Source organism: Rhinatrema bivittatum, chromosome 4 (genome assembly GCF_901001135.1).
Source record: "Rhinatrema bivittatum chromosome 4, aRhiBiv1.1, whole genome shotgun sequence".
Lineage (NCBI taxonomy): Eukaryota > Metazoa > Chordata > Amphibia > Gymnophiona > Rhinatrematidae > Rhinatrema > Rhinatrema bivittatum.
This window is the reverse complement of record NC_042618.1, coordinates 284,851,149-284,876,054: the sequence shown is the minus strand read 5'-3', so window position 1 is coordinate 284,876,054 and position 24,906 is coordinate 284,851,149. Positions and strand designations below refer to the sequence as shown.

At 46.1% G+C, this 24,906-nt stretch overlaps 1 protein-coding gene across 1 annotated transcript in view; it reads left to right on the top strand.

Annotated features, from left to right (window-relative positions):
• Positions 1-24,906, top strand: part of LMNTD1 (lamin tail domain containing 1) — a 1,277,316-nt gene that overhangs the window by 115,186 nt on the left and 1,137,224 nt on the right. The window contains exon 3 of the mRNA XM_029600162.1: positions 7,639-7,757. Within this exon, the coding sequence (XP_029456022.1) occupies positions 7,639-7,757 (119 nt within the window). The remainder of the gene's footprint in view (positions 1-7,638; positions 7,758-24,906) is intronic.

Genomic DNA, 24,906 nt, shown 5'->3' with positions numbered 1-24,906 from the left:
GTGAATCGTTTTTTGACGATTTAAAATATCGTCCGATATATTTTAAATCGTCAAAAATCGTTAGGGCCACGATACAATACCAATTCCCCCACGATTTATTGTTAAAAAATCGTAAATCGGGGGAAGGGGGAGGCAGGAAAACCGGCACACTAAAACCCCCTAAAACCCACCCCTGACCCTTTAAATTAAATCCCCCACCCTCCCGAACCCACCCCCCCAAATGCTTTAAATTACCTGGGGATCCAGCGGTGGTTCAGAACGGCGGCGGTCCGGAACGGCCCCCTCAATTGAATCCTGTTGTCTTCAAGCCGGCGCCATTTTGCAAAATGGCCGCCGCAAAATGGCGGCGGCCATAGACAAAAACGATTTGACGCAGGAGGTCTTTCCGGACCCCCGCTGGACTTTTGGCAAGTCTTGTGGGGGTCTGGAGGCCCCCCCAAGCTGGCCAAAAGTTTCTGGGAGTCCAGCGGGGTTCAGGAAGCGATTTTCTTGACCGCAAATCGTTTTCCGTACGGAAAATGGCGCCGGCAGGAGATCGACTGCAGGAGGTCGTTCAGCGGGGGTTCCGGACCGCCGCTGAACGACCTCCTGCAGTCGATCTCCTGCCGGCGCCATTTTCCGTACGGAAAAAGATTTGCGGCAAGAAATCGCTTCCTGAACCCCGCTGGACTCCCAGAAACTTTTGGCCAGCTTGGGGGGGCCTCCTAACCCCCACAAGACTTGCCAAAAGTCCAGCGGGGGTCCGGAACGACCTCCTGCGTCGAATCGTTTTTGTCTATGGCCGCTGCCATTTGCGGCGGCCATTTTGCAAAATGGCGCCGGCTGAAGACAACAGGATTCAATTGAGGGGGCCGTTCCGGACCGCCGCCGTTCTGGACCACCGCTGGATCCCCAGGTAATTTAAAGCATTTGGGGGGGGGGGTTCGGGAGGGTGGGGGATTTAATTTAAAGGGTCGGGGGTGGGTTTTAGGGGGTTTTAGTGTGTCGGCTCACGATTTTAACGATTTTCACGATAGTTACACACCCAACGGGCAACAATACGATTCCCTCCCCCTCCCAGCCGAAATCGATCGTTAAGACAATCGAGGGACACGATTCACATCTCTAATGCACAGATTCAAGAGTATTCTTAGCTTCTAAGACAACTAATTCCTGAATAATATTATAGGGCAATCCTGGTAATATAACAAACTCCATAAACAGGGATGGAGGTAATGGCAGAGGGCAGCTACTCTGGTGCACTTCAGTGAAGATGTCTCCACCTCCACACCTGACTAAAATTCAGGACTCCCTAACAGGAGAGAGAAGCAGGCAGGTGGAGTAACAATTAGACTGCTCCCCCCACTGCCTCATTGCTTGCTTTCTTTGACCCTGGTCAGCAGTAGAAGAAGAAGAGGAAGGCCTGCTGAGCTGTTGTCTTGCCTTCTATAGCTGATTGGTTCACTCTGTTTACAAGGAACCAAATAGCTGAGGGAGGCAGAATGAATCTTTTGCTAGGCATCAGTTGCAGGAGGTATTAGAAGGGGAAAAAACAGTGTGGGGGCATTGTGTTTGAGCAGAGAGAGGAAATAAAGTGGGAGCACTGATTAGAGATAGGGGAGCAAACACAGCGGAGATTGTGTACTGGGGGAGAAGGATGAAAGCAGGAAGAGAGAGGTAAAAGGCATGGGGTGGAGAAAGATGAGGGAAGGAGAGAAGTGATCACTGGGTAGATATCAAAGAGAAGACAGAATTGGGTGGAGGAGAGAGTTGAAAGCACAAAAGCAAAGAAGGGTGAAAGCACATAGGAGGTAAGATAGGAGAGTTCTGGGCAGGTAAAATACTAGTTGGGAGAGAAGTGAGAGCACTAATCATGGAGGTGTGGGATGAGAGCTGTGAGCAAGGAGAGAGGTGGAATGTAAGATGAAAACCCAGGATGGGGGTGTGTGGAGTGAGAGCACTGGGTGGTGAAAGAGCGGGACAAAAGCACTGGGTGAGGGTGAATTATGGAGTGAGAGCCCTGGCCATTGTGGATATGGGATGAGATCCCTAGGCATGGTGTGTGTGTGTGTGTGTGTGTGTGTGTGTGTGTAGGGGGGTGAGCGCATTAGGCAGAGGTGGGAGTGTAGGGTGAGACCACTGGGTAGAATTATATTTCATAATAAAAAATCTCAACCAATAGATCTTCAACATTTGGTACCATAGGGATCCTCTTTGTCGGCAACCCTTTTTAATGTTTACATGCTTTCTTTGTGCAGAATTTTATCTGGTTTCAGTCTTACGCATTTTATTTATGCTGACGATGTTCAAATTTTAATTCCAATTGAAAAATCAATTGATCTAACGCTTAAGGTTTGGAATATATACCAATCTGCCATTCATAAAGTTCTATCCAAAATGAATCTTTCTTTGAATGCAAAAAAGACTGACATTTTATATATCGTCCCTAAATTAACCCAGTCAAAAGAAGTTGAAATTCAGGAAGCTGCCAAAAATTATCCCATCTCCCTGGAAATACGAGATCTTGAGATCTTCTTTGATTGTGAATTCACACTGAAAGCTTGCATTAAAAAAATCATTAATGATGGGTATTTTAAATTAAATGTACTTAAAAGCTCTGGGGCGGATTTTAAAAGGCCCGCGTGCATAAATCCTTCCGGATTTACGCGCACAGGGCCCTCGCGCGCTGGTGCGCCTATTTTGCATAGGCCGCCGGCGCGCGTAAAGCCCCGGGACACGCGTAAGTCCTGGGGCTTTCGAAAAGGGGGCGGGAAGGGGGCGTGTCCGGGGGCGTTCCCGAAACGACACGGCGTTTCGGGAGCGTTGCCCCGGCATTTCGGGGGTGGGCCCGGGAGCGTGGCGCCTGCCCGGGGGCATGGTCGAGGCCTCCGTACCAGCCCCCGGGACCGGAGGACGGAGCGGGGCTGCCGGCGACGCGCGCAAAGTTACGCCTGCTTTCAGCAGGCGTAACATTGCGCGCGTAAGGGGGGGTTTAGATAGGGCCTGGGGGGGTGGGCTAGGTAGGGGAAGGGAGGGGAAGGGGAGGGGAAGGTGGGGGGAGGGCGAAGAAAAGTTCCCTCCGAGGCCGCTCCGAAATCGGAGCGCGCATCGGAGGGAACATGCCAGCTTGCGCTGGGCTCGGTGTGCACAGGTTGCACAAATGTGCACCCCTTGCGCGCGCTGACCCCGGATTTTATAAGATACGCGCGGCTACGCACATATCTTATAAAAATCCAGCGTACTTTTGTTCGCGCCTGGTGCGCGAAAAAAGTACGCGCTCACGTATTTTTAAAAAAAATCTGCCCCTCTGGTTTATAAAAATTAGATTACTGTAATTCACTGTTTTTAGGCCTACCAGCAAATGTGACAAGACCACTACAACTATTTACAAGAAATCTGCAGCTAGACTCCTAACAGGAACTAAAAGATCTGATCACTTTACACCAATACTGAAATACCTCCAATTGGTTACCTGTTAAATACAGGGCGGCAGCATAACGTTTATTGCTAATTCATAAAACCCTCTACAATGAAAAGATAGAATGGTTAACCTCTACACTACATTTTCATATCCCATCAAGAATCACAAGATCAGCAGGTACAGGGATGTTACCTATACCTTCTCCAAAAATTGCTCATTTAAATAACATCAGAGAAAGGGCTATTTCCATTGTAGGGCCCCCAGCTGTGGAACTCTCTACCCCAGGAACTACGGTTGGAATCTGACATCATAATGTTTAAAAAGGGTATTAAAACATGGCTATTTAATCAACTTTAACCTAAGGATTATACTCACCTTTAATTTAAGCACTTAGTTAATTATTTTATCTCTGCTCTTACTGTTTCTTGCCTCTTTACTGTTTAAATTTGTCTATTTATTTTACTATTTATTTGTTTTAGTAGTTTTTTATGAAACTCTGTATTTTCTTCTCTCCTTTTAATTTTGGAAACACAAATATTTTTAAACGAATATTTGTTAACTATTGTAAACCGATATGATATGTTCTCATGAAACTTCGGTATATAAAAATTATTAAATACATTTTTAAATACATTTAAATTAAATGTACTTAAATACATTTAAATTAAATTTAAATACATTTAAATTAAATGTACTTAAAAGCTCTGGGGCGGATTTTAAAAGGCCCGCGTGCATAAATCCTTCCGGATTTACGCGCACAGGGCCCTCGCGCGCTGGTGCGCCTATTTTGCATAGGCCGCCGGCGCGCGTAAAGCCCCGGGACACGCGTAAGTCCTGGGGCTTTCGAAAAGGGGCGGGAGGGGGCGTGTCCGGGGGCGTTCCCGAAACGACACGGCGTTTCGGGAGCGTGCCCCGGCATTTCGGGGGTGGGCCCGGGAGCGTGGCTCCCGGGCCCACCCCCGGGAGCCACGGGGGGTGGGCCCGGGGGTGATCAGACTGGGGAATGTGGGTCGATGTGGTCTGGTCACCGATGTGACCAGACTGGGGAATGTGGGTCGAGAAAACTGGGCTACTTGACAGGGGTGGCCCAATGTTCCATCGCAGTGACCAGACGGGGAAATGTGGGTCGAGAAAACTGGGCTACTTGACAGGGGAATATGGCATGAGAGCATTGGGTAGGGGAAGGAGGTATGTGTGTACTAGCACTCCATGCCCCAAAATTTCCCCTACATACCCATTTAGTATGACACTGTTATGCACAATCACTCCATTATGCAAATAAATGTTTATAAAATAACATATATGCATGTACATGCTACTTATACACGTTTTTCATGTGTAACCCCCTTGTAACTCTTTGATAATTACCCACATAGGGGTAGATTTTAAGAACTTGTGCGCGGGCATCCATGTGTGCGCTACACAGCGTGCACACATGGACGCACGATTTTATAACATGAGCGCGCAGGTGTATGCATGTTATAAAATTGGGGGTTGGTGCGCGCAAGGGGGTGCAGACTAGTGCATCTTGTGCACCGATGGCCGCGGCCTTCACCCATTCCCTTCCCCTTACTCTCTCCTTCCTACCCCTTCCCCTAGCATTCCCACCCCCTAGCCCTATTCTAACCCCCCCATTCCTTTAACTTACTGTTTGCGCCTGCCTTGGGGCAGGCGCAGGTTGTGCATATCGGCACCCTGCCGGCACATGATCCCCTGGCACAGCAGCAAATGGCCGCTGTGCCAGGGACCTCTAGCTCTGCCCTGCCCCCACCCCGCCCCTTTTTCGAAGCCCCGAGACATACATCCGTCCCAGGGCTTTACGTGCATCGCCGGTCCTTTTTAAAATAGGTCCGGAGCGCATAACCCCACCTACGAGTGTAAATCCTCTGGATTTATGCACGTAGGCACTTTAAAATCTACCCCATATTGTTTAATAAATGACTAACTGATTGCACTGATTTGTATATTTAAGAGCAACTCCCCTTCATGGGGTGCACTGAATAAAGTCCCAGACCTCTCTTACTCTCAAATATGTATCACAAAAATCCCTGGGGACACCAGGGTTCATCCAGTGGAGGAGAGGTTTAACCCCCTGGGCTCCTGGTGCTATGGTGGGTAACACAATCTTGGTCTTCAACTTGCATCCCAACTGGCTCAATCTGGTCAGTATACTCACAGCATAGGAGGTCTTCTAGGGGATACAATTTGTAAGAAACTACAGACTCATTAAGGATGGTGTTCAATTAAAAGTTTACTTAAAGTTTGAAAAATAAAATCCAGGCCAAAGTTATCAAAATTAAAAATAATATCAGAAATATTAGAATAATTAACCCGAGTCTCTTTATCCATGATGCATCCCAAGTTTTTCTTTCTCTAGCATCTGAATGGGTGTCCAACTTAAAGAATCTTCCCCCATGAAGGGAAGAGTAGTGCTCTAAAACAACCAACATTAACTAGGTGCTGGGTAATAATGAAAAATCCTTTTGAAGAAAACTAGATAACCTCAAAATGTCTCTCAAAAATAATCAATAATATCCAGGTCTTCTCCACTGCTGTTTTCTAGACACAAAGGCAAGGAAAACCCTAAGATACAGTTCTTCAAATGTCAGGAGTGGGGAGGTGCCCCCTCTTCCAGTAAATTAAGTCAAAGTCAAAAAATATCCAAAAACTCTGAAATCCTCAAACTCTTCCAAAAATCTCTTCTCAAAATGCTGCACTCTTCAACTCTCCAGCAACTCCTGAGTCAGTCAACCGTGAAGCAGCCAAGATCCTCTGGTCAGTCCTCTTGGCAAGAGGCAAAGACCCTCCCACTTGGTCAGCCCACCAGAGAGCGGAAAGACTCCTTGATCAATCTTCTGAGAAGGACAGAAAGAAAGACCCTTTGCACATACTCAGAGAGAAATTTATATCCCTGAGCCACAGCCCACAAAAAGGTGGGGTTAAAGCTTGGGGAACACACCACAAAATGCAAAAGCCCCAGATGAACACAGGACAAAAATATTACTGGCAGGCTAGGTGAGTGCAACTGTTTTTTAAACATTTGGGGGTAGATATTCAAAAAAATATCCCTTTAAGTTAGCCAGCATTCATCAAACTATCACATGCAATAGGAAGATGGGTGTGTTTTATGGGTAATAGCCTATTTATTACAAAGTGTGCTTTGCATAGGTATTACTACAATAACATTTTCATACTTTGTGGTAAGTACTATAATTCCTACCTAAAACCATTGAGAGAAAGAGGCTAGCTATAGGCCCTTATAGTAGTTAGGTATTATTTATACCTCTATATGAGGCCCACCTAGTTACTCGAGGTGAGGTTTAGGTAGTAGTGTAGGGGTTAGGGGCCACTTTGACATTCAGAGTGAGACATACGAACAGAATATTACACTCTTGTGAAGATTTGATGTCCTTTGGAGTGAGGAAACTCACACAAAGATGAGATTTTTACAATGTTCTCTCAACCTAGCATGATGTTACCCATAACCCCTATACTACTACCTAAACCTCACCTCGAGTAACTAGGTGGGCCTCATATACAGGCCGATTCAGTAAAAGTTGTGGGAGGTGTCCCTAGTGCCTCCTTTTTGACAGCAGCAGCAGCTGTCAGTGGGTTTGACAGCAGATGCTCAATTATACCGGCGTCGGTTCTCAAACCCACTGATAGCTATGGGTTTGGAAAATGGACACTGGCAAAACTGAGTGTCTGTCTTCTGGGCAGATTTTTACTTTCTTGGCCTCTGACTTAATGTTGCTATGATATTAAGTCTGAGGGTGTACAGAAAAGCAGCTTTTACTGCTTTTCTGTGCTAGCTGAAATTAATGCCAGCCTTTGGGCAGGTGAGAGAGAGAAAGACTGGTCATAATGTCATCTCCCTAGATAGGTATTTGTATCCCTGTAGTAGGCCCACCTAGTAACTCGAGGTGAGGTTTAGGTATCAGTGTAAGGGGTTAGGGGCCCCTTTGACATTCAATGTTAGATGTACGAACAGAACAGTGGTCTCTTGTGAACATTTGATGACCCTCGGAGTGAGGAAACTCACTCCAAGATGAGATTTGTGCAATGTTCTCTCCACCTAGCTTGATGTGTCCTTGATGTGTCCTTACGATATGGTGCTATTGCATGCAAAAAAGCTTTAGCACATTTTGACCCCCTAAGTGCCATTTCAATATCAGCCTCTTCATATCTTAGTACATGTTAATATATTCATAATATTGTTTATTGTTTCTTTTTATCAGGAACTGCAAGCCCTTATTTTGACAAAGATAAATGAACTTCAGGCTTTTCAAGAGACAAGTGTTTCTCTGCGACATGAGCTTGATTCACTCAAAGCAATGTTGGAGAAAGAAGAAAAACAGTAAGAACATTTATTTTAAAAGTTTGAATATACTAAGTCCAAAAGATCAACTGTTTGAATGATTCTCAGCCTATGGGTCAGGCCACTCAAAACTAGGTTATACAGTGAAATTTTAGTAAAGAAAGTAAAAGCCCCAGCCACAAAAGACTGATTTGTTGATATTTTTAAGTTTAGGAAAATTGTCATTAAATCATATTGCAATTATCTGGGTTACGGGAATAGCAACATAACTGTAAACCCTCACCACCACTAGAGGAGAGGGCAATATAAATAACATAATATACATTCAAAAAGGAGACAAGCAAAAATGATAACCTATTAACATAACATTAAAAAAGATCTTAACATCATGTTTAAAAAAGATTGTAATGTAATGGTGCTTCTAATTTAATATCAATGTACTTCAAAACATTTCCATTGATTCTCATGAGATTTATTAATGATTCCATTTATATATTACATATCCCTAAACAAACATTGATATATAGCAATTTACACATTACATACATGTCAAGAAAATATTAGCATATGTTAACCCATTAAAATCCATGCTTATTTGAAAACTCGTATATAACAATATTAGACATCAAGAAATGAAAATATCAACTAAAGTGCTTTCATACTGTGCCCCATTCACACAAAACAACACAAACCTATACTGAAAACAATCACTATTCTTCTTCATGCAGTCTCTGTTTCCAAAGGGTATGGAAACCTCTATTGTTCTCCAAACTCTTCCCATCTTCCAAAGATATTAGTTTTTTACCAAATAATTCTGATTTCCAATATATGAGAAAAATCTTTTATTACTCTCAATATTCCCCAACATGGGTCCCTCATTTTGCCTAACCTGGGCTTCTTTAGTGGGATTTATCCTCCAACGAATATTCATGAAATTTTATAGTGACCTTCAATGCAAACAGACAAACCTCTTCATAATTGCTTACCCACCAATTCACCACACAACATATTACTGTAAACAAAATATCAAATTCAATCAAAATTACAACAGTTCTCATAATTACTGATTTCACTGGCACATGATAAGAAATTCCAAAACCTGACTATTATAGCAAACCTGAACAGCTGCCACTCCCACATAATGGCGACTTTAAAATGACAAATTCAGAACCTATAAAAATAAATATGGAAATGCTAAACTTGTTTATAACAATACTATAGGTAAGACTCATTCAAGACAATTGCTGAAGAAGAAAGTTAGTTCATAATTCTTACACTCTGTACTAGTCAACAAGGGATCTCACCCAAAAGAGATATCAAACGGACATTAGCCTTCACCTATTTCTGTATTATAATTTAAAAACTGTATTTTGCCTAGCCACCTGATTACCAGCAACCAATCACTATTATTTATTTATTTATAAATTATTTTTCAACCACTATTCTCAAGGTCACAGTGGTTTATACTTTAATCATTCATAACGTTTTGAAACACACCATAAAATCACAAGAAACTCGTACATTTCAATAACAAAAATATAATAGAATAAAACAACCATCAGCTAATAATCTGGGTACTCACAATATAAAATGACCTAAATACTCCTAAATATTAACATTAAACAGCTTTTTACGGGGTAAATAATACAAAAAAAGGAATAAATATGAACATAAAACATAATATAATTAATATGATAAGTAAAATAAGATAAAAGGAGTAGGGCCAATATGACATCACCTGACTACCTCTGTCTTAAAAACATTGCCCTGTAGCTAGCTATCAAAATGCCCTTGTACAGGTCATTGGTGAGGCCTCACCTGGAGTATTGTGTTCAGTTCTGTAGACCATATATAAAAAGGGACAGAGACAGGATGGAGGCAGTCCAGAGAAGGGTGAGAAAAATGGTGGTGGTGGAGGTCTCCATCAATTGACTTATGAGGAGAGATTGAAGAACTTAAATATGTATACTCTGGAGGAGAGGAGGTGCAGGGGGATATGATACAGACCTTCAGATACTTGAAAGGTTTTAATGATGCACAAACAACAAACCTTTTCTGTTGGAAAGAAATCAGTAGGGATGTGAATCGTTTTCCATATCGTCTTAACGATAGAAATCGTGTGGCAGGGCAAGAAAATCGTCTTAGGCACGATTTTTTAGTTAAAAAAATCGTTAAAAATCATTTTTTCCGATTAGTGCGCACTAACTCGAGTTAGTGCGCACTAACGGGAGTTAGTGCGCACTAACTGAAAATGATACAATTTGACACTTTTCAGGTCAGTTAAGGTCAGTTTAGGAATGAATATGTATTCCTATTGGCTGCCCTCTTATTTATTCATGTTACCAAGTTTCCTACTGATAGTATATGGGGGATGGGAAATGGAAACAGTTGGTAGCTTGACAAAACAAGTAATGTGATCAGTCAATGTGACTAGAACTTGTGCCCTAACCCTGATACCAGGGGTATTGTGATCTTCCTGCACACAGTGCCCTATCCCTATTAATACCAGGAGTGTTGTGATCTTCCTGCACACAGTGCCCTATCCCTAATACCAGGGGTGTTGTGATCTTCCTGCACACAGTGCCCTATTCCTGATACTGGGGGTGTTGTGATCTTCCTGCACACAGTGCCCTATTCCTGATACCGGGGGTGTTGTGATCTTCTTGCACACATCCCGGTATCAGGGATAGGGCACTGCATGCAGGAAGATCACAACACTCCTGGTATTAATAGGGATAGGGCACTGCATGCAGGAGATCACAACACTCCTGGTATTAATAGGGATAGGGCACTGCATGCAGGAAGATCACAACACCCCTGGTATCAGGGATAGGCACTGTGTGCAGTAAGATCACAATACCCCGGAGGAGTGAGGGTCAGGCAGCTCCCCCCTGTCTGTGAAGCCAGCCTCTCACTAGTAATGCAGGGAGGGAGCTGTCTCAGACTTCACCATCCTCCCCCCCCCTCCCCTCACCCACACACCATTCACTAGCTGGGACATGGGGGAAGTCAGGAGTGAGGGTCAGGCAGCTCCCCCCTGTCTGTGAAGCCAGCCTCTCACTAGTAATGCAGGGAGGGAGCTGTCTCAGACTTCACCATCCTCCCCCCCCCCCCCTCACCCACACACCATTCACTAGCTGGGAACATGGGGGAAGTCAGGAGTGAGGGTCAGGCAGCTCCCCCCTGTCTGTGAAGCCAGCCTCTCACTAGTAATGCAGGGAGGGAGCTGTCTCAGACTTCACCATCCTCCCCCCCCCCCCTCACCCACACACCATTCACTAGATTGGGACATGGGGGAAGTCAGGAGTGAGGGTCAGGCAGCTCCCCCCTGTCTGTGAAGCCAGCCTCTCACTAGTAATGCAGGGAGGGAGCTGTCTCAGACTTCACCATCCTCCCCCCCCCCCCTCACCCACCCACCATTCACTAGCTGGGACATGGGGGAAGTCAGGAGTGAGGGTCAGGCCAGCCTCCACCCTGTCTGTGAAGCCAGCCTCTCACTAGTAATGCAGGGAGGGAGCTGTCTCAGACTTCACCATCCTCCCCCCCCCCTAACCCACACACCATTCACTAGCTGGGACATGGGGGAAGTCAGGAGTGAGGGTCAGGCAGCTCCCCCCTGTCTGTGAAGCCAGCCTCTCACTAGTAATGCAGGGAGGGAGCTGTCTCAGACTTCATCCATCCTCCCCCCCCCCCTCACCCACACACCATTCACTAGCTGGGACATGGGGGAAGTCAGGAGTGAGGGTCAGGCAGCTCCCCCCTGTCTGTGAAGCCAGCCTCTCACTAGTAATGCAGGGAGGGAGCTGTCTCAGACTTCACCATCCTCCTCCCCCCCCCCCCCCCTCACCCCCACACCATTACACTAGCTGGGACATGGGGGAAGTCAGGAGTGAGGGTCAGGCAGCTCCCCCCTGTCTGTGAAGCCAGCCTCTCACTAGTAATGCAGGGAGGGAGCTGTCTCAGACTTCACATCCTCCCCCCCCCCCCCCCTCACCCACACACCATTCACTAGCTGGGACATGGGGGAAGTCAGGAGTGAGGGTCAGGCAGCTCCCCCCCCTGTCTGTGAAGCCAGCCTCTCACTAGTAATGCAGGGAGGGAGCTGTCTCAGACTTCACCATCCTCCCCCCCCCCTCCCCCCACACACCATTCACTAGCTGGGACATGGGGGAAGTCATGGAGTGAGGGTCAGGGCAGCTCCCCCCTGTCTGTGAAGCCAGCCTCTCACTAGTAATGCAGGGAGGGAGCTGTCTCAGACTGGTATCAGGGTTAGGGCACTGTGTGCAGAAGATCACAACACTCCTGGTATTAATAGGGATAGGGCACTGTAAGAGATGACTGTAGTAGATTGAATAAAGATCTGATGTTTCTGCTCTCCTCACACCAAACAAAACAACACACAAGCAGAGAAGCCCTTCTTACAAAGCTGAGCTAAGTGAGTAAGTAGGAGGAAAAGTAAACATACTGGTGCCAGTGTGGCTACTTAAAAAATACACTTACCAACAATCAATTACATATATTTGAACTGTGTACAGTTCCAGCCAGGACCACCTTTCTAAAATGCACAGTGATTGGCAAATTCAACATGCACTAGCATTCAGGTGCCTGCTAACAAAAATAATAAACAAACAAGTTCTAGTCAGGTGAGTGCTGATCATTACATTACTTTTTTTGTCAAGCTTCCAACTGTTTCCATTTCACATCCCCCCCAACCATATTGTAACATCAATAGATAAGAGCACAGCCAGCCAATAGGAATACATACATACATATTCATTCCTAAGTGACCTTTACTGACCTGGGAAGTGTGAACACTTTGTTTCATTTTCTGTTGGTGTTTCGTTAGTTTCCAGTTTCCATTTCCCATCCCCCCAACCATCACCCTCAGTGGTAACCTTGGTAACATCAATAGATAAGAGGGCAGCCAGCCAATAGGAACACATATTCATTCCTAACTGACCTTCAGTGACCTGGAAAGTGTTTATTGTATCATTTTCAGTTAGTGCGCACTAAATCGAGTTAGTGCGCACTAACGGGGAGTTAGTGCGCACTAACTCGAGTTAGTGCGCACTAACACGATTTAAACGATTTTTTAACGATAAATCGTTAGAATTTCTATTGTATCGTGTTCTATAACGATTTAAGACGATATAAACATTATCGGACGATAATTTTAATCGTTGAAAAACGATTCACATCCCTAGAAATCAGTACAACTGAGAGGAGCACTGAGAGGAGAGGAGGGATGGTGCTTTATGTCGGGGATGGCATAGAATCCAACAGGATAAAGATCCTGCATGAGACTAAATGCACAATCCAATCTTTATGGGTAGAAATCCCTTGTGTATTGGGGAAGAGTATAGTGATAGGAGTATACTACCGTCTACCTGGCCAAGATGGTGTTGTGAGGTCCGATCGCTACTACACGTGACCGGACCCCCCCTACCTCCTCCATGTGGGCAGGCCAGGGTCCTCATCTCAGCGGTTCGCGGTGCACGGGCCGCGGCGCTAAGGCAGCTTGTCGTCGGGGAGCAGCGTCAGGGAAACCGCGGCTGGCCCGGCCTCTTAAAGGGGCCGGGTCGCAGAATCGAGGCCGGCCCCGGAAGATGACGTCATTGGGGAGGGAGATTTAAACTCCCTCAGTGAAGGTTTGGACGCCTTCGCAACAGGTCTCGTTGGTCGGTAGTTCCCTTGCTCTTCTTTGCTTGTTTTGACCTTGGACTGTTTGGACCTTGCTGTTTGCCTGCCGCCTTGCCTAGACCCCAGATTGGACTTTGGACCTTGCTGTTTGCCTGCCGCCTTGCCTAGACCCCGGATTGGACTTTGGACCTTGCTGTTTGCCTGCCGCCTTGCCTAGAGCCCGGATTGGACTTTGGACATTGCTGAGTTGCCTGTCGCCTGCCTTGACCCGTGCCTGGATTCTGGACTGAGGTCACCATGTCGGGTTGGCCGTACTACGGGATTTCCACCTTCCGGAGGCGAAGTTCACTGTGGTACCTCAGGTGGGTGTTCTTTCGTCCCGGGTCAAGGGTCCACTATCATAACAGATTGCGAAGGCCATGGACCCGGTGGATCTGTCCAGTCTTCAGGCTATTCCAGGCCTCGCCCAGCAGTTGATGCAGCAACGTCAGCAGCAGCAGCAGCAACAGCAACTGAGTCTGGAGGCACTAACGGCCACTGTGGATCGATTGGTCCGGCGTCTGGATTCAGCCCATGGAACCGAGGCCGCTGCCCCAGCACCTCCCCTTCCGAGTATCTCTGCCTCGGTCTCTCATTTACCAGCACCACCTCGTTTTTCCGGAGAGGCCAAAGTATGTCGAGGGTTTCTGAATCAATGCTTCATCAGATTTTCACTACAAGGACAGCAATTCCCTAATGACCAGACGAAAACTTCCTTCATCATCTCACTGCTCGATGGGAAGGCCATGGCTTGGGCTTCCTCCCTCTGGGAAAGAGGGGATCCGATATTGAATGATTTAACCAAGTTCGTGTCAACATTCCGCCAGGTGTTCGATGAACCAGGACGGCTTGCTACAGCTTCTTCCGAACTTCTTAACCTACGTCAAGGTTCCCGCACGTTGGCAGACTTTGCGATTGACTTCCGCACCTTAGCCTCAGAAGTGGGATGGCGCCCGGACTGCCTAGGGGGCATTTTTCTTCAGGGCTTATCTCCCCGCATTAAGGATGAACTCGCGGGCCGAGACCTTCTGGAGGACCTGGATGCGCTTATCGACCTGGCAAGCCGTATTGACCGACGGATTCAGCAACGAGCCAAGGAAGCGAGACCACCTCGTCAACTGGTTTCTTTGGCGCCTAACTTCTCCCATCCTTTGGTGGTTCCCAGTACTACTGAAACTCCGATAGAGACCAAAGAAGAATCCATGCAGTTAGGAAGAAGTCGGTTGACTGTGGAAGAAAAACAACGCCGAAGAAGGATGGGGCTGTGTTTGTACTGCGGCAACAGAGGACATCTTCTCGCACAGTGTCCAAAGCACCCGGGAAACTACCGATCCTAGGTGTCTCCGAGGAGCAGACCCTAGGGAGCAGTCTAGCTCCTCAACTCGTGGTTCTGGTGACGCTGCAATATGAGCAAGGGTGTTTCACCACTCAGGCTCTGGTTGATTCCGGAGCTGGAGGGAACTTCATTTTGGCTGAATTCGTCCACGAACTACAGCTTCCGATACACCCTCGCAAGACGCCATTGTTCCTCTCTTCAATCCGAGGTGAGAACCTCCCTGGTCGGGTTACTTCCTGCACTGCTCCTATATCCCTCTTCACCGGAGTTCTGCACCACGAAGAGATTATTTTTTTTGTTTTAGAAAAAGCCGTCCACCCAGTTGTACTGGGCCTGCCCTGGTTACAAAGACATTCTCCCACTATAGACTGGAGGACCCTCCAGATTGTGGCATGGGGTCCAGGCTGTCGGGGAACCTGATTTAATGGACACCCCAACCAGTGATTCCGGTGATAACTACCAGGATAACCGTACCACCTCAATACTCCAACTTCATTGACGTCTTCTCCAAAGAGAGAGCTGAGATCCTGCCTTGCCATCGTAAATTTGACTGTGCGATCAACTTGCTTCCCAACTCCATCCCACCCAGAGGACGGATTTACCCACTTTCGGGCCCTGAATCACAGGCCAGTTATTCGTGAAACTGGAGAAATGTCTCTTCGAGAGACAATCTATACCCTTTTTGGGATTTATTGTATCTACCACGGGGTTTCAGATGGATCCGGAGAAGGTGGCCAGTATTCGAGACTGGCGACAACCTATGGGACTTTGGGCCATCCAGCGATTTCTTGGTTTTTCCAACTTCTACCGAAGCTTTATTCCACATTATTCCCACATTATAGCGCCGATTACTGCTCTAACCAGGAAGGGAGCGGACACCAAGAAATGGTCCCCTGAGGCCGTACAAGCATTTAAAGATCTCATGACCACCTTTTTACAAGAACCGTGTCTCCATCACCCAGACCCTACTCGACCATTCATAGTGGAGGTAGACACATCTGAAGTGGCAGTCGGAGCAGTCCTCAGTCAGCACTCGGACCGAGGAATGTTGTTTCCCTGCTCTTTCTTCTCCCGAAAGTTTTCGCCCGCTGAGAAGAATTATGGAATCGGCGATAAGGAGCTATTGGCTATCAAGATGGCCTTTGAGGAATGGAGACAATGGCTAGAAGGGGCTCAACACACAATCACCGTTTACACTGACCACAAGAATTTAGAATATCTCAACAGAGCTCAACGCCTTAACCCTCGTCAAGCCCGCTGGTCATTGTTCTTTTCGTGATTTGATTTTATACTTCGATATCGCCCAGCGACCAAGAATAGTCACGCGGACGCTCTTTCCAGGTCTTAGGAAATAGAAGACTCCCCTGAGACTCTTAATTACATTATAGACCCTGCTAAGTTGATGCTTGCGGTCACCAAAACGGTACCCCCTGGGAAGACAGTAGTACCACTTAGACTTCGTCCCAAGGTGCTTTCCTGGGCACACGATTCTCTTTCTGCAGGACACCTTGGGAGAGCACGAACCTGGGAGTTACTATCTCGCTAGTATTGGTGGCTGCAGACGAAGGGGGATGTGCGGGCTTATGTTTCCTCATGCCCTAAGTGCGCGCAGTAGAAACCTTTACCTGGTTGACCGTGGGGCCTCCTCCAAACCCTTCCACCTCCTCGAGAACCTTGGACCCACATTTCCACGGACTTCATTGTTGACATTCCGCTATCTGGCGGGAATCAGGTAATATGGGTTGTAGCCGACCGGTTCTCGAAGATGGCCCACTTCGTGCCTTTACCCAAGTTGCCTTCTGCTCCTGAATTGGCGGACCTATTCTCTTCACATATTTTCTGTTTCCATGGACTTCTGCGTCACATTACCTCTGATAGAGGGCCTCAATTCACGGCTAAATACTGGAGCGCACTTTGCAAGAAGTTTGGCATACAACTAGACTTTACCACAGCTTTCCACCTGCAAGGGAATAACCAGGTGGAACGAGTTAATAGAGGGTTAAAATTGTTCTTACGGCTTTTTGTGAACCATCGCCAAGATGATTGGGCCACCCTACTAACCTGGGCCGAATTCTCTCATAACTCCCACGTACACTCGGCCACTGGACAATCTCCGTTTCAGATCGTTTTTGGCAAACAACCAAGGCCTCCACTACCCTTACCGCTTACCGTGGCTTCGCCAGCAGCTCAACTGTCGGCTCAGAGGCTCCATGAGCTTTGGGAGGTCACCAATGCTCGACTTCGCCGGGCGGCTGAGAACACGAAACGGATGGCTGACAAGCATCGCTGTCCCGCTCCGCAATTCAATGCGGGTGATCGGGTTTGGCTCTCCACCCGTCATTTACGACTCCGGGTCCCCTCCATGCGACTCGCTCCTAGGTACATCGGGCCGTTCATCATCAGTAGACATCTGGGTCCGGTAACCTATCGACTGCGACTTCCCACTAGCTTTCGGATTCACAATTCTTTTCACGTCTCTCTGCTTAAACCTCTGATCTCCTCTTCATTCCATGGGACTCCACGTCCACCTTCTACCGTAGAGTCTGAGGAGGATGCCATCTATCAAGTTCGGGAGATTCTGGACATTCGTCGCCATGATAGATGATGGGAGTATTTGATCGCCTGGGAGGGGTTTGGTCCAGAGGAGAACTCCTGGGAACCAGTGGCAAATATATTGGATAAGTCATTACTGCACCAATTTCACTATATGCATCCTGATAAACCAGGCCCGTCCAGGAGGGGGCGTAAGAAGGGGGGTACTGTTGTGAGGTCCGATCGCGAATACACGCGACCGGACCCCCTACCTCCTCCATGTGGGCAGGCCAGGGTCCTCATCTCGGCGGTTCGCAGTGCACAGGCCGCGGCGCTAAGGTAACATGTTGTCGGGGAGCAGCATCAGGGAAACCGCGGCTGGCCCCACCTCTTAAAGGGGCCAGGTCGCAGAATTGAGGCTGGCCCCGGAAGATGATGTCATCGGGGAGGGAGATTTAAACTCCCTCAGCGAAGGTTTGGACGCCTTCGCAACAGGTCTCGTTGGTTGGTAGTTCCCTTGCTCTTCTTTGCTTGTTTTGACCTTGGATTGTTTGGACCTTGCTGTTTGCCTGCCGCCTTGCCTAGACCCCGGATTGGACTTTGGACCTTGCTGTTTGCCTGCCGCCTTGCCTAGACCCCGGATTGGACTTTGGAACTTGCTCTTTGCCTGCCGCCTTGCCTAGACCCCGGATTGTACTTTGGACCTTGCTGTTTGCCTGCCGCCTTGCCTAGACCCCGGATTGGACTGTGGATCTTGCTGTTTGCCTGCTGCCTTGCCTAGACCCCGGATTGGACTTTGGACCTTGCTGTTTGCCTGCTGCCTTGCCTAGACCCCGGATTGGACTTTGGACCTTGCTGAGTTGCCTGTCGCCTGCCTTGACCCGTACCTGGATTCTGGACTGAGGTCACCATGTCGGATTGGCCGTACTACGGGATTTCCACCTTCCGGAGGCGAAGTTCACCGTGGTACCTCAGGTGGGTGTTCTTTCGTCCCGGGTCAAGGGTCCACTATCATAACAGATGGTGAGATGGACAGTGAAATGCTAAGAGAAATTAGGGAAGCTAATCAAATTAGTAGTGTAGCAATGGGAGATTTCATATACCCCAATATTGATGGGGTAAATGTAACATCAGGACATGCTAGAGAGATAAAGTTCTTGGATGGAATAAATGACAGTTTTATGGAGCAACTGGTTCAGGGACTGACAAGAGAGGGAATACTTTTAGATCTAATTCTCAGTGGAGTACAGGAATTGGTGAGAGAGGTAACGGTGGTGGGGCCACTTGGCAATAGTGATCATAATATGATCAAATTGAATTAATGACTGGAAGGGATATAGTAAGTAAATCCACAGCTCTAGCGCTAAACTTTCAAAAGGGAAACTTTGATAAAATGAGAAAAATATTTAGAAAAAACTGAAAGGAGCAGCTACTAAGATAAAAAGTGTGCAAGAGGCACATTGTTAAAAAAAAAAAACCATCCTAGATGCACAGTCCAGATGTAATCCACTTTCGAATAATAGAAGGACTAGGGGGCATTCCATGAAGTTAGCAAGTAGCACATTTAAGACTAATCGGAGAAAATTCTTTTTCACTCAACGCACAATAAAGCTCTGGAATTTGTTGCCAGAGGATGTGATTAGTGCACTTAGTGTAGCTGGGTTCAAAAAAGGTTTGGATAAGTTCTTGGAGGAGAAGTCCATTAATGGCTATTAATCAATTTTACTTAGGGAATAGCCACTGCTATTAATTGCATCAGTAGCATGGGATCTTCTTAGTGTTTGGGTAATTGCCAGGGTCTTGTGGCCTGGTTTTGGCCTCTGTTGGAAACAGGATGCTGGGCTTGATGGACCCTTGGTCTGACCCAGCATGGCAATTTCTTATGTTCTTATGTTCTTATGAAGGAAGGCAAAACAATTACTGGCATGGTTAAAAGGTGAGGTGAAAGAGGCTATTTTAGCCAAAAGATCTTCATTCAAAAATTGGAAGAAGGATCCAACAGAAGAAAATAGGATAAAGCATAAGCATTGGCGAGTTAAATATAAGACGTTGATAAGACAGGCTAAGAGAAAATTTGAAAAGAAGTTGGCCATAGAGGCAAAAACTCACAGTAAAAATGTTTTAAAATATATCCAAAGCAGAAAGCCTGTGAGGGACTCAGTTGGACCAATAGATGATCAAGGGGTTAAAGGGGCACTTAGGGAAGATAAGGCCATTGCAGAAAGACTAAACGAGTCTTTGCTTCAGTGTTTACTGAAGAGGATGTTGGGGAGATACCCATTCTGGAGAAGGTTTTCATGGGTAATGATTCAGATGGACTGAACCAAATCGCAGTGAACCTAGACATTGTGGTAAGCCTAATTGACAAACTGAAGAGTAGTAAATCACCTGGACTGGATGGTATACACACCGGGGTTCTGAAGGAACTAAAAAATGAAATTTCAGATCTATTAAAATTTGTAACCTATCATTAAAATCATCCATTGTGCCTGAAGACTTGAGGGTGGTTAATGTATCCCCAAAATTTAAAAAGGGCTCCAGGGGCGATCCGGGAAACTACAGACCGGTTAGCCTGACTTCACTGCCAGGAAAAATAGTGGAAAGTGTTCTAAAGATCAAAACCACAGAACATATAGAAAGACATGGTTTAATGAAACATAGTCAGCATGGCATTACCCAAGGCAAGTCTTGCCTCATAAATCTGTTTCACTTAAGAACATAAGAACATAAGAAAATGCCATACTGGGTCAGACCAAGGGTCCATCAAGCCCAGCATCCTGTTTCCAACAGTGGCCAATCCAGGCCATAAGAACCTGGCAAGTACCCAAAAACTAAGTCTATTCCATGTAACCATTGCTAATGGCAGTGGCTATTCTCTAAGTGAACTTAATAGCAGGTAATGGACTTCTCCTCCAAGAACTTATCCAATCCTTTTTTAAACACAGCTATACTAACTGCCACGAAACCACATTCTCTGGCAACAAATTCCAGAGTTTAATTGTGCGTTGAGTAAAAAAGAACTTTCTCCGATTAGTTTTAATGTGCCCCATTGCTAACTTCATGGAGTGTCCCCTAGTCCTTCTACTATCCGAAAGAGTAAATAACCGATTCACATCTACCCGTTCTAGACCTCTCATGATTTTAAACACCTCTATCATATCCCCCCTCAGTCGTCTCTTCTCCAAGCTGAAAAGTCCTAACCTCTTTAGTCTTTCCTCATAGGGGAGTTGTTCCATTCCCCTTATCATTTTTGGTAGCCCTTCTCTGTACCTTCTCCATCGCAATTATATCTTTTTTGAGATGCAGCGACCAGAATTGTACACAGTATTCAAGGTGCGGTCTCACCATGGAGCGATACAGAGGCATTATGACATTTTCCGTTTTATTCATCATTCCTTTTCTAATAATTCCCAACATTCTGTTTGCTTTTTTGACTGCCGCAGCACACTGAACCGACGATTTCAATGTGTTATCCACTATGACACCTAGATCTCTTTTTGGGTTGTAGCACCTAATATGGAACCCAAACATCGTGTAATTATAGCATGGGTTAATTTTTCCCTATATGCATCACCTTGCACTTATCCACATTAAATTTCATCTGCCATTTGGATGCCCAATTTTCCAGTCTCACAAGGTCTTCCTGCAATTTATCACAATCTGCTTGTGATTTAACTACTCTGCACAATTTTGTGTCATCTGCAAATTTGATTATCTCACTCGTCGTATTTCTTTCCAGATCATTTATAAATATATTGAACAGTAAGGGGTTAATAAACATGTACGTTTTGATCCCTCCACCAGTTATTTATAACTTATTTTTGATAATCTTGATTATTCGTCTGGTTATTTGTAACTTTCCCAGGTTCAGTTTTAATGTAAACCGGTGTGATAAGACTGTTGTCCTGAACGTCAGTATATTAAAAGCATGTAAATAAATAAATAAATGTAGATAAAGGTGAACGGTAGATGTTTTGTATTTGGATTTTCAGAAGGCATTTGACAAAGTTCCTCATGAGAGACTTCTTAGAAAAGTAAAAAGTCAGGGTATAGGTGGCGATGTCCCTTTCGTGGATTACAAACTGGTTAAAAGACAAGAAACAGAGAGTAGGATTAAATGGACCATTTTCTCAGTGCAAAAGGGTAAACAGTGGAGTAACTGAAGGATCTGTACTGGGACCCGTTCTTTTCAATCTATTTATAAATGATCTGGAAAGGAATACAACGAGTGAGGTAATCAAATTTGCAGATACAAAATTATTCAGAGTAGTTAAATCACAAGCAGATTATGATAAATTGCAGGAGGACCTTGTGAGACTGGAAAATTGGGCATCCAAATGGCAGATGAAATTTAATGTGGATAAGTGCAAGGTGCTGTATATAAAGAAAAATAACCCATGCTGTAGTTACACGATGATAGATTCCATATTAGGAGTTACCACCCAGGAAAGATCTAGGCGTCATAGTGGACAATACATTGAAATTGTTGGCTCAGTGTGCTGCAGCAGTCAAAAAAGCAAACAGAATGTTAGGAATTATTAGGAAGGGAATGGTGAATACATCGGAAAATGTCATAATGCCTTTGTATCGCTCCATGGTGAGACCACGCCTTGAATACTGTCCAATTCTGGTCGCTGCATCTCAAAAAAGATATAGTTGCGATGGAGAAGGTACAGAGAAGGGCAACCAAAATGATAAAGGGGATGGAACAGCTCTCCTATGAGGAAAGACTAAAGAGGTTAGGACTGTTCAGCTTGGAGAAGAGACGGCTGAGGGGGATATGATAGAGGTCTTTAAAAAATCATGAGAGGTCTAGAATGGGTAAATGTGAATCGGTTATTTACTCTTTCGGATAATAGAAGGACTAGGGGGCACTCCATGAAGTTAGCATGTAGCATATGTAAAGCTAATCATAGAAAATTATTTTTTACTCAATGCACAATTAAACCTTGGCATTTGTTACCAGGGGATATGGTTAGTAGAGATGTGAATCATGTGCCAGATCGTCTTAACGATCAGATTCGGCTGGGGGGGGGGGGGGAAGAATCTGATCGTTAAGATATGTGAATTGGAATCATTTCCGATTCCAATTCACATCGCTAATTTTTTTTTTAGGGAGGTCCGCGCCGCTAAAAAAAACAAAACCCACCCGACCCTTTAAATCGACCCGACCCTCCTGACCCCCCCAAAAACCTTTTAAAATTACCTGGTGGTCCAGGGGGGCCTCGGGGAGAGATCCAGGGGGGACTCGGGGAAAGATTTCCCATTCCCAGGCATCAGCTGTTCTAAAAAAAAAAATGGCGCCGATGCCCCTTTGCCCTTACCATGTGACAGGGTATCTGTGCCATTGGCCGGCCCCTGTCACATGGTAGGAGCACTGGATGGCCGGCGCCATCTTTAAAGATGGCGCCGGCCATCTTTACTCATCAGCCCCTATTATACTCATCAGCCCCTATTATATTATAGGGCTGATGAGTAAAGATGGCCGGCGCCATCTTTAAAGATGGCGCCAGCCATCCAGTGCTCCTACCATGTGACAGGGGCCGGCCAATGGCACAGATACCCTGTCACATTGTAAGGGCAAAGGGGCATCGGTGCCATTTTTTTTTTAGAACAGCTGATGCCTGGGAACGGGAAATCTTTCCCCGAGGCCCCCCTGGATCTCTCCTCTCCCCGAGGGGAGGGTGGGGGAGGCTAAGGGGGGGTCGATTTAAAGGGTCTGGTGTTTTGTTTTTTTTTCGGGCCATTGGCGCCATTTTGGCTATGACGCCGATGGCCCGAGAGCGGGAGATCGCGCCGGGACCCCCTCCACTGGACCACCAGGTAACAACATTTTTGGGGGGTTCGGGAGGGTGGGGGAGGGTAAGGAATTTGTTTTAAAGGGTCGGGGTGGGTTTAGGGGTTGTTTTGGTGTGCCGGTTTTCCCGCCTCCCCCAAATAATTCCCGTGCTCTATTTAACGATACAATACAAATGCCCCTGACGATAAATCGGGGGCCTTGTATTGTATCGTGCACTCTAATGATTTCGAACGATGTTTTTAAAACTTATGCTGACGATAATTTTAATCGTTCAAAAATTATTCACATCCCTGATGGTTAGTGCAGTTAGTGTAGCTGGGCTTAAAAAAGGCTTGGATAAGTTCTTGGAGGAGAAGTCCATTACCTGCTATTAAGATGACTTAGAAAATAGCCACTGCTATTACTAGCATCAGTAACATGGGATATATTTAGTTTTTGGTTACTTGCCAAGTACTCATAGTACTTGGCAAGGGTTTGAAGGAAATGGTCTGACCTAGTATGGCAATTTCTTTTGTTTCTTAAGAGGCCACAGGGAGAAAAACTCAGACCCAGAACCAAAATCAGGAAATTTTTCTTCACAGAGAAGGTGGTGAATGTCAATAATGCCCTTCTGGTGGAGGTAGTGAAGACTAAATAAGTGAAATATTTCAAAGGGGCTTGGGATAAACATGTGGAATCCTTAAGTTTAGAGGATGGAAATGAAGAAAAGAGTGCATGGGGGTAACTTGCTTTTGTGGCAGTTATTACCCTTAACCAATAAGCCTGATACTTCTGATGCAACTCCAACATTGCTCTCTGCTTCAACGGTAAGAGGTAACGGGAAATTGGAATCAGACAGCAACCAACAAGGGCCTTGACTTAGACAGTTTAAGAAATTAAATATGGGGGTGACCTGTATGGCTTGGCAGATGCTAACATAAGCTTGCTGGGCAGACTGGTTGGACTGATTGGTCCTTTTCTGTTGTTATTGTCTGTGGGGTAGATTTTTAAAAAATGCGCGTTCGCGTACTTTTGTTGGCGCACCAGTCGCAAACAAAAGTACGCTGGATTTTAGTAGATATGCGCGTAGCCGCGCGTATCTGCTAAAATCCAGGATCGGCGCGCGCAAGGCTGCCGATTTTGGGCAGCTGGCGCGCGCTGATGTTACATGGTTCCTTTCTTCTCCTAAATGTGTCTGCTGGATAATGGGTACCACCAAGAACTCTCTATTATCTGATTTTAAAGCATGCTGATGGGTTTAAAAATGAAGTGCTGCATGTAACCATGTATTGTCTTCGGAATTTACTATTCTTATCCAATACTTGGCACACACACTGCATCCTTATCAAGCGCATGTTATTACAAAGGCAAGAAAATTCCTCCTGTCTTCTACACCTCTCTGTATAAATAAAACAAAAAGAAAAAAATGAAAAACAAATTACAAAAAAAGACCATTCAATATCTGCATTATGGGCCAGATTTTATAACATGCCGCGCACCTGCTCTCCATCCCCCAGCACGGCAGCTGTGCCGGAGGCCTTGGTCCTGCCCATGGCATGCCTCCAGGCTGGTGCCCCGCCCATGGCCCTGCCCCCAGAACGCCCCCTTTTGCAAGCCCCGGGACTTACGTGCGTCCCGGGGCTTGCGCGCACCGCTGAGCCTATGCAAGATAGGCTCGGCGCACGCAGGGGGAGGCAGGGGTAGGTTTTCGGGGGTTGCATGCGTATCTTACGCGTGCAACCTTTTGAAAATCTACCACTAAGTCTATTAAGAGTTACATTATTCCAGCTGTAGATTAATCATTGTTCACACTGAATCAACTTATGACCAAAGTCACCTCCCCATAGTGACATGACCTGAAT